This window comes from Topomyia yanbarensis, chromosome 3 (genome assembly GCF_030247195.1).
Source record: "Topomyia yanbarensis strain Yona2022 chromosome 3, ASM3024719v1, whole genome shotgun sequence".
Classification (NCBI taxonomy): Eukaryota; Metazoa; Arthropoda; class Insecta; order Diptera; family Culicidae; genus Topomyia; species Topomyia yanbarensis.
The window spans coordinates 168,237,516-168,254,085 of NC_080672.1; the positions used below are offsets into that span (position 1 = coordinate 168,237,516).

General features: G+C 36.8%; 1 protein-coding gene across 1 annotated transcript in view; it reads left to right on the plus strand.

The window, feature by feature from the left end:
* Positions 1-16,570, plus strand: part of LOC131687373 (uncharacterized) — a 133,789-nt gene that overhangs the window by 27,851 nt on the left and 89,368 nt on the right. Inside the window, exons 2-4 of the mRNA XM_058971456.1 lie at positions 15,376-15,567; positions 15,627-15,684; positions 15,745-16,512. Of these exons, the coding sequence (XP_058827439.1) occupies positions 15,376-15,567; positions 15,627-15,684; positions 15,745-16,512 (1,018 nt within the window). The remainder of the gene's footprint in view (positions 1-15,375; positions 15,568-15,626; positions 15,685-15,744; positions 16,513-16,570) is intronic.

Consider the following 16,570-nt stretch of genomic DNA (forward strand, 5'->3'; position numbering starts at 1 on the left):
TGGTGTTTTTAAAAAATACGACTTGATTCGACTACGATGAGCAACAGAATGAATTCTATTTGATTTATTGCTTAACTCGAACCCTAGCTCCTGATTGCTGACCTAAGCTACCTTGCGCACATAAGCTGGTCTCCACGTGCCGGCTGGTGGCTCCTGTCGCTGACCGGATACCTGTGTGCTGACGCTACAGTCTAGGCTTGGGGAAGACTGCTGATGCAATGGAGGCTATGGTTGTCGTTGGTGTACCTGTTGTTGTTGTTGGTGCCAGCGTTTTGGTTCTAAACGGTAGCTGGAAAGTTTCGACTTTAACTTATATATATATATATATATATATATATATATATATATATATATATATATATATATATATATATATATATATATATATATATATATATATATATATATATATATATAGATATATATATATATATATATATATATATATATATATATATATATATATATATATATATATATATATATATAGATATATATATATATATATATATATATATATATATATATATATATATATATATATATATATAGATATATATATATATATATATATATATATATATATATATATATATATATAGATATATATATATATATATATATATATATATATATATATATATATATATATATATATATATATATATATATATATATATATATATATATATATATATATATATATATATATATAGATATATATATATATATATATATATATATATATATATATATATATATATATATATATATATATATATATATATATATATATATATATATATATATATATATATATATATATATATATATATATATATATATATATATATATATATATATATATATATATATATATATATATATATATATATATATATATATATATATATATATATATATATATATATATATATATATATATATATATATATATATATATATATATATATATATATATATATATATATATATATATTGTTTAGCATATCTACGGTATCCTTCTGATGATTTGAAAAGCATTGTATATTACTGTAGCAGAAATGGGCTTCCGCTAATTATGGGCAGTGATGCAAATGCTCATCACATCGTTTGGGGCAGACATAAATCTGAGAGGCTCTGAAGTGATGGAGTACATAAGTAGTACAAATCTACATAGTCTGAATGTGGGACCAACTTTTGCGAGGTCTGGGAGAGAGGAGGTGTTAGACATAATGCTTTGCTCTGAATTTTGGTATGAGCTGGGAATTTGGCTGGTTCCAAATGAAACTGAACCGTCTATCCGATTGTAAATATATATTTTTCGATCTTCTTGATGTCAGCCTCAGTATCTCATAATCCTAAATTTACAAACTGGGCCCTCTTTTTGGAAAACTTGGTGACTAAATTTCATGCGAAGAAACTTGACCACTTCGTACTGTTAAATCAACTAGGGAAACCCCGTGGTGGAGGGCTGAGCTTGAAAGAATGAAGAAGGATATTAGAAGAGCTTGGTACTGGCGTCAGCATGATGACTCCAGGGCTTTCAGGCCATTGCGTAGTGCATATAAGAAATGTCTTAGATCTGCAGACCGGGCTGGCTGGCAAAACCTATGCACTAATGTCTCTAGTCTGAACGAGGCTAACAGGTTAAATAAAAGTCTCGAAATCGAAATATTTTCAGATGAACTCCTTACGAACCAGAGATGGTGTTTATGTGACGGACGAAAAAGATGTTCTTAATTGTCTCTTCGACGCACAGATTTTCAGGTTGTATCGATCCGGAGGTGAACAATGTTCACAGATCTCATTCTGGTGATTCGGACTCGTGAGCCTTAGCACGCACATTGGTTTCCACTGAATCGGTCAAGCGGGCAGTATCAGCTTAAGTTCTTTTCTTCTGAAAGCTTTGAAACCGATAATTGATCATCACATCAGGAACGTTAATTTAGATGAATATCCACTGCACAAAATGCATCTTGCATATCAGTGCGGGAAATCCACGATTACTCTTCTTCATGCTGTTGTTTACAGCATTGAGAAGACCTTCTCGCTCAAGCAATCTAGGTTGGGTGTGTTCCTAGATATTGAAGGTGTTTTTGACATTGTGTACTTCCAGTGTATTCTAGAAGCGACTCGCGGTCATGGGGTATCTGTATGTATCTCATCCAATCTATCTAATCCAATTGTCATCCAAAAACTCTGCGGAGGTAAAGACTTATGGTCTATAAGCGTAATACACTATATAAGAGAAACTACCGTCAAGATCATATAATTTCGAAGCCGTTAACATCGAAGGTTCAGTATCTCTCGAGAACTTTTGTATATGGATAACTGCCCAGCCCGGAAAAAGAAAACTTTGATATCCTAATTACACATAACAGATCAACCAATCAATCACAATGAAGGATCCCAAGAACTTGTTGCGGAATGGGAATGTGTTAACAGCTCGTACAGGAGCAACTACCAGGTGGAAGGGGCCTGTTGAGTTGGTATTGAATGGACAAACGAGTGGAGAAGGCACAAACAGAATGGGATTTGAAAATGATGGACAAGCTGTGGATGTGAAGTGCGAAAGGCCACTCGAGAGTTGAAAAATGGCAAGGCCACTGGGAAGGATGAACTCCCGGCTGAACTTCTAAAAGTCGGGAGTGATTGGCTGTAATAAGTAATGGGTGGAAAAAGAAATGGCTTTGGTTGGATGCCGCCATGCAATACTCTCACGTATTCTGATTAGCAGGCTGCACCCGTTGGCTGAATCCTGAACGACACCCGTTGGCTGAACGATTAACGACGGATCAAATAACTTCCGCTCCTTCATGACGATGTCCATGTTGGCCAAATACTTTTTGACCATCTAGCCGATCGCACCAACTTGTTAATGTTTATTGGACCACCATGGTCCAAAAATACCGGAGTTATTCCGCATTGCGTTGGGGTTAGTCGATTTTGTCATTTGGGTTTTTTATTAATAACATAGAAGTTTTCTATGAGATTAAACTGTTTTAAAACTTGTAGGATTTACTAAAGCACAACATATTGATGTATTTTGAGGAAGACATACAAGAACCAAATCTGACATTTTCAGATTACAAGTGACCTTCTAGGATCATATTCCGGACCCAATGAACATTCATTATTGACCTCTTGTGGCTAGTTCCAGGGCCCTCGGGGAAGATTGACCAAACCTCAAATTATTTCAGTATGGTGGGCTTTAATAAATTCTACAAATTTTAAAATAGTTTAAGTTTATTCTCATAGAAAATTTTCATGCTATTAATAGAAAAACTCCAAATGGCAAAAACCAAATAGCTCCAATGCAATCCGGAATAACTCCGGTGTTTTAGATCACGGTAGTACGGTCTCCATTAGTATGAACTACAATAATACACAGTTCTTTTGGCGTATAAACCATCCAGATTGGTTAACTCTGTCAAGTGATATGAATTTCGGTTGTGAACTGCTTGCGAAAAAACTCTGGAACAACCTTCGCCGAGAAGGAATCCACAATAACAAAAAACTGATCCTGCGGACGGAAGTATCAGCATCCACCAACTCAACGACTTCTTCACTGACGGGCACCTACAACTGCGTACACGAACAATACACCAAAGTGATTTGCCAGCAAGAGCGCTTCCGGACTTCACCAATAGTGGATTTCGCTTTCGTTCACCTCTTCAATGCGATCATCGATAGTCGCACATTTTCGAAAATTGGAAAAAGGTCATCATAACGCCGATTCCAAAATCTGCCAATCCCTTCGAGCCAAAAGACTATCGTCCAATTAATGTCCTCCCAGCTATCTCTAAAATATTCGAGAAAATTCTGCTCGACCAGATCTCTAGATATCTGGACAACCATCGACTACAGCTGCTTGCCAAACATCAATCAGGATATCGAAAACGTCATAGTACTACCACCACCCTAACAAAAGTCGTACACGATATCTATACCAACCTAGACGAAGGCAACTGTACTGTGATGGTTCTTGTCGACCTGTCGCTTGCTTTCAACCGCGTTTCAATCACCGGATACTCCGCAAAAAGCTAGAGGAAGAGTTTGGTTTCCATGCTGATGCTTGCGACTTGTTAACATCATACCTGAAGCACCGTACTCAGCTTGTCAAGGTAGATGGGAAGAAGTCAGCGGAGAGAGTACTTACAGATGGAACTCCCCAAGGATCCTGTCTCAGTGCACTGTTATTTTCCCTATATATTAATAGCATGCCTGAAATTCTCTCTGCGAATACCACCTGTACGCCGACGACAGGCAAATCTACATTTCCGGCCCGGTGCAAAATGTAGAAAATATGATCAATATATTAAATGCTGATCTCAACGCAATCGAACAGTGAACAGCGAGCAACAAACTTTTTCCTAACCCACAAAAACTCAGGCTATAATCTTCTGCAGCATAACACCCCTAAGGATCTCATTTTGCGGAGATTACCTCGCTGTCCAAAGAAGTCGCCAATCTAGAGTTAAAAATGGACTGCAACTTAAAATGGGCGGCACAGGTGAATAAACAAAGAAAGTATTCGGCACATTATGGACTTTCCGCCGCTTCGCATCTGTCCTTTCGACACCCACACGCAGGAAGCTGATGCGGAGCAGTCATCATACCTTATCTCACATACGGTGACACGGTATATGTTCCAGGTTTATCAACTCAGCTATAAGAACAACTACTAAGATGCTTTAAAGCCGGAGTTCGTTTGTTTATAACATCCGGAAAAGGAAGTTTTTAGCAGCTGTCCGCAATACAATTCTAGGGCGGGACCTGATGCAGCACTACCAGTTCCGCATCAACTGCTTCATGCATAGTGGGTTTTACGAATCGCACCCCGGATATATCCTGGAACATCATCAGAAAAGTTTCTCGGAGCGCACAAGCTCATTCCACATCCCAACGAACACTACCAGCAGTAGAAAGTGTGCTGATTTACGGAGCCCTTAGCTGGAATGCGCTTCCAATTAAAACCGACAATCACCAGCTTCAACGAATCACTAAACGAGATCTGAAAAGGCTATCAAAAACCAGAACTTATTGACGTGCATATTAATCCTTCCATTTGTTATAAATGTAATGTTATTTTTCCTTGTCCTGAAAAACAGTTGGCACAAATAAAATTACAAATCACAAAAACTAACATTTTTGAAAAAAAGCGCTCTGCACGTATAATTTTTCAATGATCCAAATCGAATGTCAACAAGAACAGCTGTTAGCGGCCATGGCTGGGTTGTTTTGACGTTTGCGTTGTTGGTGTTAGTGAGTGCACTGGCTCCACCGACAAAATTTTCGGTGCCAAATATCTGCTCCGAAATTGCACTGAAATTGCACTTTTTTATTGCAGTTCCAATCAATGGAACATGGTGTCGGTGTTTTGACAACACTTCTGCAAGAAAAGTGCAATTTCAGTGCAGAAAACTCCACTAGTTCCTTCAATCGAAAACTCTATTAGTTTGCCGAAAAAGCACGTAGTGGAAGGAAATATGCAAAAGCGAAAAAAAATCTTTACGAAATTCTCTGTTCTACTTGTTCTCGCTAGTTACAAAAAATATATCTTAGTTGATAGTTGCAACGTAGTGAGTTACGGTAGGTGTTTCCGGACTAAAAATTCTTTAAGAAAATTTGTTAAATCTTCATGTGAAGAAAGTAACTCTGAAAACTATTTTCTGCTTGTTTTGGTACAGGCCAAAAAGGTTTCATTTCGAGCATAGAGAATAGACCTCCACGATCAACTAAAGTATAAAATACCAATGCAAACATTTGAACAAATCTGGAGAAAATTTAGAATAGGACAGGACCTGGGACGGGACATGCGAAGACGGTCGTCTTTTTCCATCTCAATTTTGTTGTTATTTTGCAAGGAAAAATCCGCTCACAATATAATTTCAAGCAAAGATCAATGATAGAGCTGCACAGATGAGGTACAGAGTTGTGCCGATGATATACCGAAAATGATGTAGCTTTCACATGACATAAATTATGTTATCATTCGTATGAGTAATTTGATTACAGCGCAAATTCGTTAGTTGGGTCACGACTGCGCCCCAACTAGCGAATCGTATCCGTTAATTGGGGCAACTGACAGCTGGCAAAAATTACCCGAGGGAAGCGCTGATTGTTTGTTTTCTTACGATAAAAAACAAACACAAATATTTTGCGGTTCACGAAAGTTGGTTGTTTCTTCCCAGTTTAATGATGAATTTTACGTAAAAGAATGTCATTAGTGTTCTCTTTAACATTAATTACATTTTTTTACAATTCTTTCACATAAGGAAATGGATGCGCCGCTGAAAAATAAAGGATGAAGCGCAAGCATACCAAGTTGACACTAGCTAAAAAGTCATTTGAAAATGTGATTGAATACGTCAGGGATAACCTCCAAGAAGTCAGCAATCAACATCTCTGCTACACAAACTAATTGATGCTTAATAAAAGAAGCGCATTACATAACACATTTACAAATTTCATAATGTTTTTTTGTTTCCGGAATATAAATTCAAAAAATAGAATTCTATTGAATTTCAAAGTATGTTTTTTAGATCTCCACAGAAATCAACCAATGAGCCCCTTCACAGAAAACTTGCATTACCTAGCAGTAGGTAATCTTAAATCTGCTGTATTTGTGCTGTATAGTTTCATTTTCCGTAACTGCCCAATAGTAGTGTTTTGTACCTATTTTTATCTAGAGACATTAATTTTTAGCTAGAGCCAAATATCAAATAACGGTTTAGAAGAATGTTGAATGTCTTATCATAGAATAATAGAGCGCAATCGATTGATCTATTTCACCGGTCTGGTATAAACAAAGCAATTGCATAACCTTTCTGCTGAGAAAGTTAAACTAATTTCTACGCACACATAATTTTCGACAAATTTGAACGACAGACGCAATGTTCCATAAGTTGATTCAGTTGTTCAGGTTATTTTTGCTATGGCAATGCAAAATAAGAGGTAAAGGGCTAGTTCTAGATTTTCTGTACCCCTCCCTACGGGAAACGCAAAGACAGGTTACTATGATCATTTAAAAGCACTGTGTTGGCTGTTTTTGAATTGACGGCTCACAGGAGCGAGGCTTGCTACTCCGCGAATTGACATTGTTCGTTAACGTCAGAGAAACCGTTGAGATAAACAAACGGATTTCTGGAAAGTTGATAATTGAGCTCTTACGGTGAAAAAAAAATGTGCAACGAATTTTTGACGTATGCCAAATTTCATCAAGATCGGACTTGTAGTTTAGAAGTAGTTAGCGGACATACATACATACAAACATACATTGATTTTTATAAATATAAAGATAATAAAGATTATAGATTATCTCACTGATTATTCAAAAAATACTCCTAAAAAATTTCAATAAATATATTCTGTATTGATTTTTCACTGTCTAATATAAATATGCATTTGTCGGTCGCTAAGGTGATAAAACTCACGAATGGAATTATTTGTTTGTTTGAAAATAAAGCAATAATTTATTTTTTTAATTTCATTAAGTTTTTCTTAAAAATCTATATAGTAAAGCAACAATTCTAACATTTATTTTTTGATACCAAATTCTCAACTCTCTTAGTTTTGTGGCAGTTTCATTATTGAGCTTTTATGTAATTGATGCACAATTACAGCAGCGTAAAATAAATTGTTTGGAATATTTATCCTTTTTATTAATTGCCAATACACCGGCAGCAGTGTAGTGTATCCGCCTCAAAATACATTTAAAGGTTGCTTTTTTTAACAAATGCACATAAATATAGATTCAAACCAAATTTTATAGATGCATCAAATTTGTTTTTAATACGTAATAGACTTTGCCAGCAAATAACGATACTACCCAAACGTTACCCATTTCAAGAAAATGAAAATCGTCAAGATAGGTCCGGTTCGCAATGACAGGTCATTGCCGGTTCGCGGTGACATTTGCTTTTTTTCACTTTGCACGTCCCGTCCCAGGACAGGAGTAAGTAACATTGAGAGCCTCTCTTTGTTTACTTTCTCTTTCGATTATTACCACGTCACTGCACTAATTTTCAATGCCCATTAAAACGCAAACCTTACCATACCAGTATATCCAACTACAGACACTATTCACATACTTGCAGAGACAAAATCAGTAAAACTAGCAACCATGGATGTAAACTCTCATCACGGAAAATTCCATAAGCTTTGCATGGGTTTCCTCCTCTACTTCCTTCACAAAAAATTATCATGCTCGATTGGCTGCACTTTTTGGCAGTACGTTTGGCTGCAATTGTTGGCACTGCGCTAGTCTGTGTATAAAGTGTCTAAAATTCCAACTAAAGATATACTTGTGTCGGCCATTTTGAAATTGTTTAACGAAATTCAGCTGTCAATTTCTTCAATCTCACTAGGGGCGCTGCCCGCGCAATCGACTTTTCTATACCAGTTAACGAGAAATGGTGCGAAATTATTTCACGAGGACAACGGAACAAAAATCCTCTGCAAGAACTGGTTGAAGTTAGGTATTTCATGAGCAAAACAAACCAAATTCGTTTGGTTTGACTTTGCCTTTGTGGCTGTAAATGAACTGGCAGAAATATTAAGGTTGGAGATAGAATGGGCAAAAATCAAAAAACAAAAAAGCAGTTTTTTTCACACCGAGTGTTAGTTCTTCATAAAAATCAATCTGTAACAACATTTTACATAAGCTGATTGATTTTCATGAAAATGTAACACTCCGTGTGAAAAAAACTGCTTTTTTTCGTTTTCGATTTTTGCCCATTCTCCAATCTTAATAAGTATCATTACTTGAGAATGTATGGGAATTCTAATAATCTAAACATTTTCCAAAAATAGCTTCTTCAAACAATTCTAGACACCCTATTTATTTATTAACAGATTAAGGCCGAAGTGGCCTGTGCCGTATACAAAAGATTCCTCCATTCCACTCGGTCCATGGCCGCGCGTCGCCAGCCACGCAGTCTGCGAAGGGTCCGCAAATCGTCTTCCACCTGGTTGATCCATCGTGCTCGCTGCGCGCCACGTCTTCTTGTACCGGTCGGATTGCAATTGAGAACCGTTTTCACCGGGCTATTGTCCGACATTCTGGCTACGTGCCCGGCCCACCGTAGTCGTCCGATTTTCGCGGTATGACAGATGGGCGGCTCCCCTAACAGCTGATGCAACTCATGGTTCATTCGCCGTCTCCATGTGCCGTCTTCCATCTGCACTCCACCGTAGATGGTACGCAGCACTTTCCGTTCGAAGACACCAAGTGCGCGTTGGTCCTCCACGAGCATGGTCCAGGTCTCGTGCCCGTAGAGAACTACCGGTCTAATCAGCGTCTTGTAGATGGTCAACTTCGTACGACGGCGAACTCTGTTCGACCGAAGTGTCTTGCGGAGGCCAGAGTAAGCACGATTTCCTGCCACGATGCGTCTACGAATCTCTCTGCTGGTATCATTGTCGGCGGTCACCAGTGAGCCCAAGTACACGAACTCTTCAACCACCTCGACTTCGTCGCCACCGATGCAAACTCGAAGCGGGCGGTTCTCATTCTCTTCTCGTGAACCTCTTTCTATCATGTACTTTGTCTTCGACGTGTTGATGGCAAGTCCGACGCGCTTGGCTTCTCTTTTCAGTCTGATGTAGGCTTCCTCCATCTTCTCAAAGTTTCGTGCAATAATATCAACGTCATCGGCGAAGCCAAGTAGCTGAACGGACTTTGTGAAAATCGTACCACTCGTGTCGATCCCTGCTCTTCTTATTACACCTTCCAGCGCGATGTTGAATAACAGGCACGAGAGACCATCACCTTGCCGCAACCCTCTGCGTGATTCGAAGGGACTCGAGAGCGTCCCTGAGACACGTACTACGCACATCACCCGATCCATCGTCGCCTTCACTAATCGCGTCAGTTTGTCCGGGAATCCGTACTCGTGCATAATCTGCCATAGCTGATCTCGATCGATAGTGTCGTATGCGGCTTTGAAGTCGATGAACAAATGTTGTGTGGGAATTCTAGACACCCGTGACATGGAAAAACGGTGCCCTTCATCTTCTAGTTCTAGTTATTTTCCGTCGGCCTATTTCCGTTACGAGGCCAAACGTCGACGCCAGAGAGGTGATAACTCCCGCTATGTGGACTAGATATCGACCCATCAACTCATGGACCGGGGACGAACGGCTTTACTACACTAACAATAATCCACACGATAAAATCATAAGAAATTAAGCATCACTTTCGTGTTCGTTTCACGTTAAAAAGCAAAAGAAGTGATTTTCTTGTGATTTTTTTTAAATTTTGCATGGAAAACCATTAAACCGCATTTCATGTGGTCATTCCAACTATATTCAAACGCATTCCACGTGAATATGACAGTATTTTACATTAAATATAGTTTGTTATGCTATTTAATCGTAAAGTATGAACTTTTCACTTGACTTTCGCATGAAAAACATATAGTATATTTCTACATGTAAATCAATTGATTTTACCGATTCTACTGCCACTTAAATTTATAAGTAAAACAAAATGATATTCACGTGTAATTCATGTGGAAATTTTAGTCAATGGTATTTCTTATTATGTTGATCAGAGTGTATGTAAGGAGAGTGAAGACAACTGTCATGATTATCTCAGTGATATTCAAAACGAACAAATGACATGTCCCCTAGGTCGAATCCATGACATACATGGATTCGACCTAGGGGCAGATCACTTGTGATGAATTTTTAAAAATCAGCTAAATTAAATGCATTTCTTTCCATCAAAATAGAAATTCATAATGTATTTTGCGTTGTGTGCAATAAATTTTGCGTTGCGTGTAAGACGTCAAAACCCTACAAAAAATTAGCCCTACATTCAACAAAACGTCGAACAAAGTGAATCGGCGTAGGACGTTTGTAAACCGTACTTTTCTGCGAGGGAGTGCAAAGTTGATGCAAAAATGGAAATTAAATGCATTTTTTCTAATTTGATGCAAATTTGTTATACATTTCTAGAGTGATCTGCCCCTAGGATTTGACTCATTCCAAAGACACTGACAAATAATAATTGTTCCAATTTTGACAGTGTCGTTACTCTCCTTATATCCACTATGCTTTTCACACACATGAATTCCGTTTGAAACCCATACTTCCCTCATTCAAATGGATATTGAAACGGCAATCGTGTGCATTTCATGTATTTGAGGCTTGAAATAATTCAATGGATTTCCATATGATGTTTACGTGTTGTTTTTTCAGTGCACAAGAATTAAAAAAAAAATCGACAGAGGTAAAGTGTGCGAAAAGAAGAACGTCGAAGGAAAAATAAGAAGCCGATTGTCACATCTGTTGGAATCTGAATGAACACTTGCCATCGCAATCGTTTGTTTTATTTATCAATCAGTGTCATTGCAATGGAAAACGAGGCCTGTCAAATGCATTTAATACAAGGAAAATCCCTTCGAATCCTTTTCGAACTAGGGTCAGTGGCTCGTGCTCGATTGGAATGATACTGACAGATAAATAGTAAATATTAGCAGTGATAATAGGTTGTGACAGATAAATAGTAAATAATAGGTAGGACAACTGGTTGGTGTTGTGTCGTTTTGTTGTTTGAATTGGGAGGCAATCAAATAATTTTCATGGCATATGGGCGATGGCGATGATATTTTTTCAAAATCAATTTTTTCTCCTCGAATAATCAACATTCACGTGTAATTCATTTGGAAATTCTATTTTAGAAAATTTTTAGTATTTATGTAGTTTTGAAAACCATTTGGTATCTATTTGTTGTTTCCTTTTTAAGACCTTTCAAAAACGTCTTTATTTGGCTCGAGAATTGTACGATGCAGCATATGAAACTATTTTGAGCAAAAGTAACGCGATAAACGTTGATTTTTTTCAAAATTTACTAAAAAATGAACATTGGACTATGTTATGTTCAAAATTGCAATTGTAAATAATAGCACTGGATTTAAAAGAAATCTTTGAGATAACAACTGACTAATCTTTAGTTTGGTATGAACAAACCACAAGATGTTTGGTGAAATATTTTCCGAGTATCACTGAGATCTCTGCAGTTAAAATTTCGGCAAAAGATGAGAAAAAACTGAGAATTTGCAGAAAAAAATGTATATACAGTAGCAAAATATCGTTAATCATTGATTGTTGTGGTGGGTAACTCCGTGTAAATTATCGACTGTTATTGTTATGAAATGATAGTGTTTGTTTATACCGTCCAATGAAATGAAAATTTACCAGAATTCAGTACAGGTTTAGACAATTTTTGCATTCTACTTCATGAAAATACACCAGCAAAGAATGGTCATTGCTGTACTGGCTAAAAGAAACAAAAATGATTAGTAGCTATGAAACGACGATTATTTTTTTTGCTTTTCTTTGGCCCATTTGACAAGTGTATACCAGAATCAAAAAAATTAGGTTCTTTTCGCATAGGGATGAAAGTGAGAACAATGGCGAATGGAATGAAACGATCAATAGGAGAACGATGAAATCCATCTGTACTTGGTCGGAGCCAAATTCCGAAAGCACGAATGAGACTTGCATTTGTGAGAATCATATTCTATTCAACAACATCTCGAATATTATATTCATGTATTGTTGAGTGTAGAAATTATGATTTCCTAATACTACACAGAAGAAAATATTTTGTAATTTTAAGTTTATTTTCATGCACATATTTGGAGCATGAATATAAATGTAAAATTAAGTTCCACCACAAATACACACGACTTGCCGTGCTTTCTTCAACGAATTTTATTATAATTTTACAAGTGGACAGTTACAGTTTCTTTAAACGGAAAACCAATGCACTTCAATGAATTTTTACTCGAATACTGTAAAATGAATGACATGTAATATTACACGAATGAAAGTGTAAAATTGTATGCTGTTTGATGCTCCACATGCTTTATATGTGGTTTAAATTTCATTATTTTTTGGTCTGTACATTTTGGCAAATATATTGCACTAATGAATTAAATTATGATTTTGTTTTTTTTGCTACTTCATATATTATATCGATTAGATATATTACTACAGTTTGTTAAAAAATTACATCATTTAACCCAAATTCATTATTCTCCGGTCAAACCTTTCGGAATTTGATTTGGAATCCTGAATGGAACCATACTGACTCCATTCAGAAATCCGAATCGGCTCCGGAATGAGTTTAACTGGGTATGATTGTTGTAATCTGATTGTGGTTATATTGACCAAAGCAGGCTCCTTCTCAAACTATAGGTTTGTTCCAGTACACGCGCAATTTGCTCTGGAGTAAAAAAAAACTTGCTCCTTTTTACTACGGTTCACTGCCAGAAAAAAGAAGAGAATACAGGAAAGGTTTTCTCCCAGTTTGCTCCGAACTTCCAGTTTCTCCTGCCCAATCAAACCCATTCTGGAATCGGTTCAGATTTCTGAATGGAGTCAGTATGGTTTCCAACTCAAATGCAACAACCGATTCCGACTCAATCGGTTATTGCATTTGAGCTGGAATGCATACAGACTCCTTTCATGATTGCGAATCAAATCCCGAATGGATTGACCGGGTAGTCAGCCTCATATTGATAGTTGGTAGTTTGACGTTCTCTAGCAGACGAACCAAGTTGAATTCGAGTACATATATACTTTCTTGACCATATTTTTCTTATCTTACACATAGAAATGTTTGTAAAATAAGAGTTTCGCTCTTAGGAAAAACAACCAACACATATTATTAGTTTGAAAATAAAACTTATTTTGATTACTATTCTTCAATAGCTTAAAAAAAACTATCAATTTGATTATTATTCTTGGTTATTTCAAAAGTTTTGCTTTCAACCTAACAGTAGGCGTTGCTTGTTTTTACTAAGAGTGGAACATTCTTTTACCAATATTTTTTGTGTGGAGATCGTAAATATGCAAAAAAACCTTATTTACTTTTAAAGTTTGCGCTTTCAGACCCCCTTAAGGGAAATTTAAACTAAATAATCAGATAGGGTCATAAGGCTATATCTTAAGACCGAAGAATATTTTAAGTGCTTCGGTTTATTAAAAAGAAGGAAAAAATAAACACCGATTTTATCAATGTCCCCGTCTTATAAGCCTAAAATTCACCAAGAGGCTGATAAAAACGGGTCTTCACTTGCATAACAATGTTTTAACTATGCAGAAAGTCATCTTATGTTCGAGCAAGAGATGCAGTGCGCAGCCATTTCATATACTTCACTCTTGCGTATTCTTTTTGATGACCGTTGCGCCTCTACATCCCACCCCTACAATTAATTGCTTGGTCGGTTTCCCCGACACAGCACATCGATTATCATTTGTCATTCAGTTTGTCGAGAAAGTACATAGCGAAAGGAAGTGCGTAAATGTGGAAAATTCCTATTACAAAATAATTTGTTCTCCATGGTAGTTACAAAATCAAACCTTTTTTTGGGATAATAGTAGTGATTGTTTACTCGTTGACGTTAAGGAAAAATCTTCGTTTCGTGAGGATCTAAAATCGAAAATAGTGTGTTGAGGTAGGTGAATTTTTCTTCTAAGCGTTCATTTGTCGTTTCAATGTACGTGTATGCGTGTACGGTTGCACTCGATTTTTTTTACGGTGGAATATTCAAGTGTTAGCGGGGAACAACGAAAAAAGAGAATTGCCATTGGCGATGTGTGTCAGGGTGAAAAAAATCGATGAAGAGCGCGAGCGTCGTTTGTTCCGACTTCTGTTTGAAAAATCGCCATCTTTGTCTTTTAGTTGAACTTTGGACAGTGATCTGGCTGTAATTTGTTTGAATAAAAGTATTTAATAAAGCGGCGGTTTTACAATTAATTTAGTAATTGTAATTATTATACATTATTATTAAATACATATTCGTTCATTCGTTAGTGTAGGCGTAGAATGTACAATATCGTTATTTGTATATTCACGCTGGAGCAATGATTTAATAAATACATTCGTAATTATCGTAGTTGAGAAGCTCAAATTATCGGCCATTTTGCAACGTGTGTATGACGTGTTGAGGTATATTTTACAAAAAATCGAAATCTAAATGTTCTACATGCTGGTCCCTTATTCAGGCAAATTTGTGGACAGGATAATAAGTTTTCTGCAATCAGTGAAATGACTAATTAAATTACTACTGGGGATCGGGCACAATATGTTTCTTGTACTAAATCCGAAATCACATTATAGTGAATAGAATCGTTGAGAACCAGGGCGTGACTACGCCACACTGATTCAAAATAATTTTTTTTACCGTGCTTTTATATTATGGTGACTCTTGAATAACAAACAGCTAAAATTGCTCATATTGTTATACAATGATTTTGTAGTTTTCTTAATTTTAAGATACCGGACTGCGTCGATAAAGCTAACAATTTGAAGAAGTATATTTAATAGATCGCTATATACTTCAATTATATTTTCAGGCATAAACCTTCAAACATAATGGCTGAAGAAGAGGATAAGGAAACTCGTTACGAGAAGGTTTGGAATCGGGTGAAGGTTTACATTCCATTCCTTCAAGAGCTGATCAGTTTCTACAAGAATGATACCAAACAAAATAGACAACAACAGCTTCAGAAGATCACCACTATGTATGACTTACTAACAAACCAAAGGTAGAAATTGAAATGTTTTGTTATTAGCATGCATACTTATAACACTTTTTTTATCTTAGATTAAACTATGCTTCTTTGTGTAAATGTGAAGGCGTGCTTATAAAACTGTACGAAACGGTTAGTATTTTATTATTTTTGTTCTACCTTGAGTGTTGTTCTTTAAATATTTTCTTATAGAATGCGTTAAAAAAGAAGCCTATTGACGAGACTTCGGCATCAAGCTCGGGCGAATCCAGAAAGCCCATGCCAAATGCTGAGTTGGAAACTCCAGCGTCTCCATGTGAGGAGGATATTCCTGACGAACCAGAAAACTTTTCGACACCTGACAAAAATTCGAAGTCAGAAGAATCTCATCCAGCGGAATTAGTGAATGCTAGGAGTAAGCCCCCACTATCTCTGGATGAAATTCAGCGATTAATTATGGAAAAGCCTGGACCAAGTACTGTTCGTCCAGAAAATGGAAATAACTTGTCAAAAGCTATTAATGACACATTGAAAATTTTATCGAAAGACTTCCATAGAACATCCCATGAGGAAGCTATGCGCTCGAATACTTCAGATAATTCATTTGATAGCTGGGCCCATACAAACGTTCCACATTCACCGACGTACCCTCCTCATCTCCCTCCACCAAATAGAGCACATTCCTCTGGTGGATCAAATTTTTGGGATTCGGAGAATGACTCATTTGGTAGCTTTCCGCATTCAGCTGGTCATTCGTACCATAATGTCCACGCACGAAACTACAATAATATTGAGTTGCCACCGCGACCACCGAAATCGCCACCGTTATATCGCCGTCGTGACGATTTACCTATGGATAGCGTGCGATTCAACAACGACCGCATGGACATTTCACCAATGTATTCACCGCCCTCTGAAATCCGATCACCACCGACAAGCGTTCCTTCTATGAATAGCAAAGATCCTCGTTTAAGAAAACCAGTAAGTAATATGATGATTATTTATATGTTGGATATAATCTTGTAGCCCACAAATATTA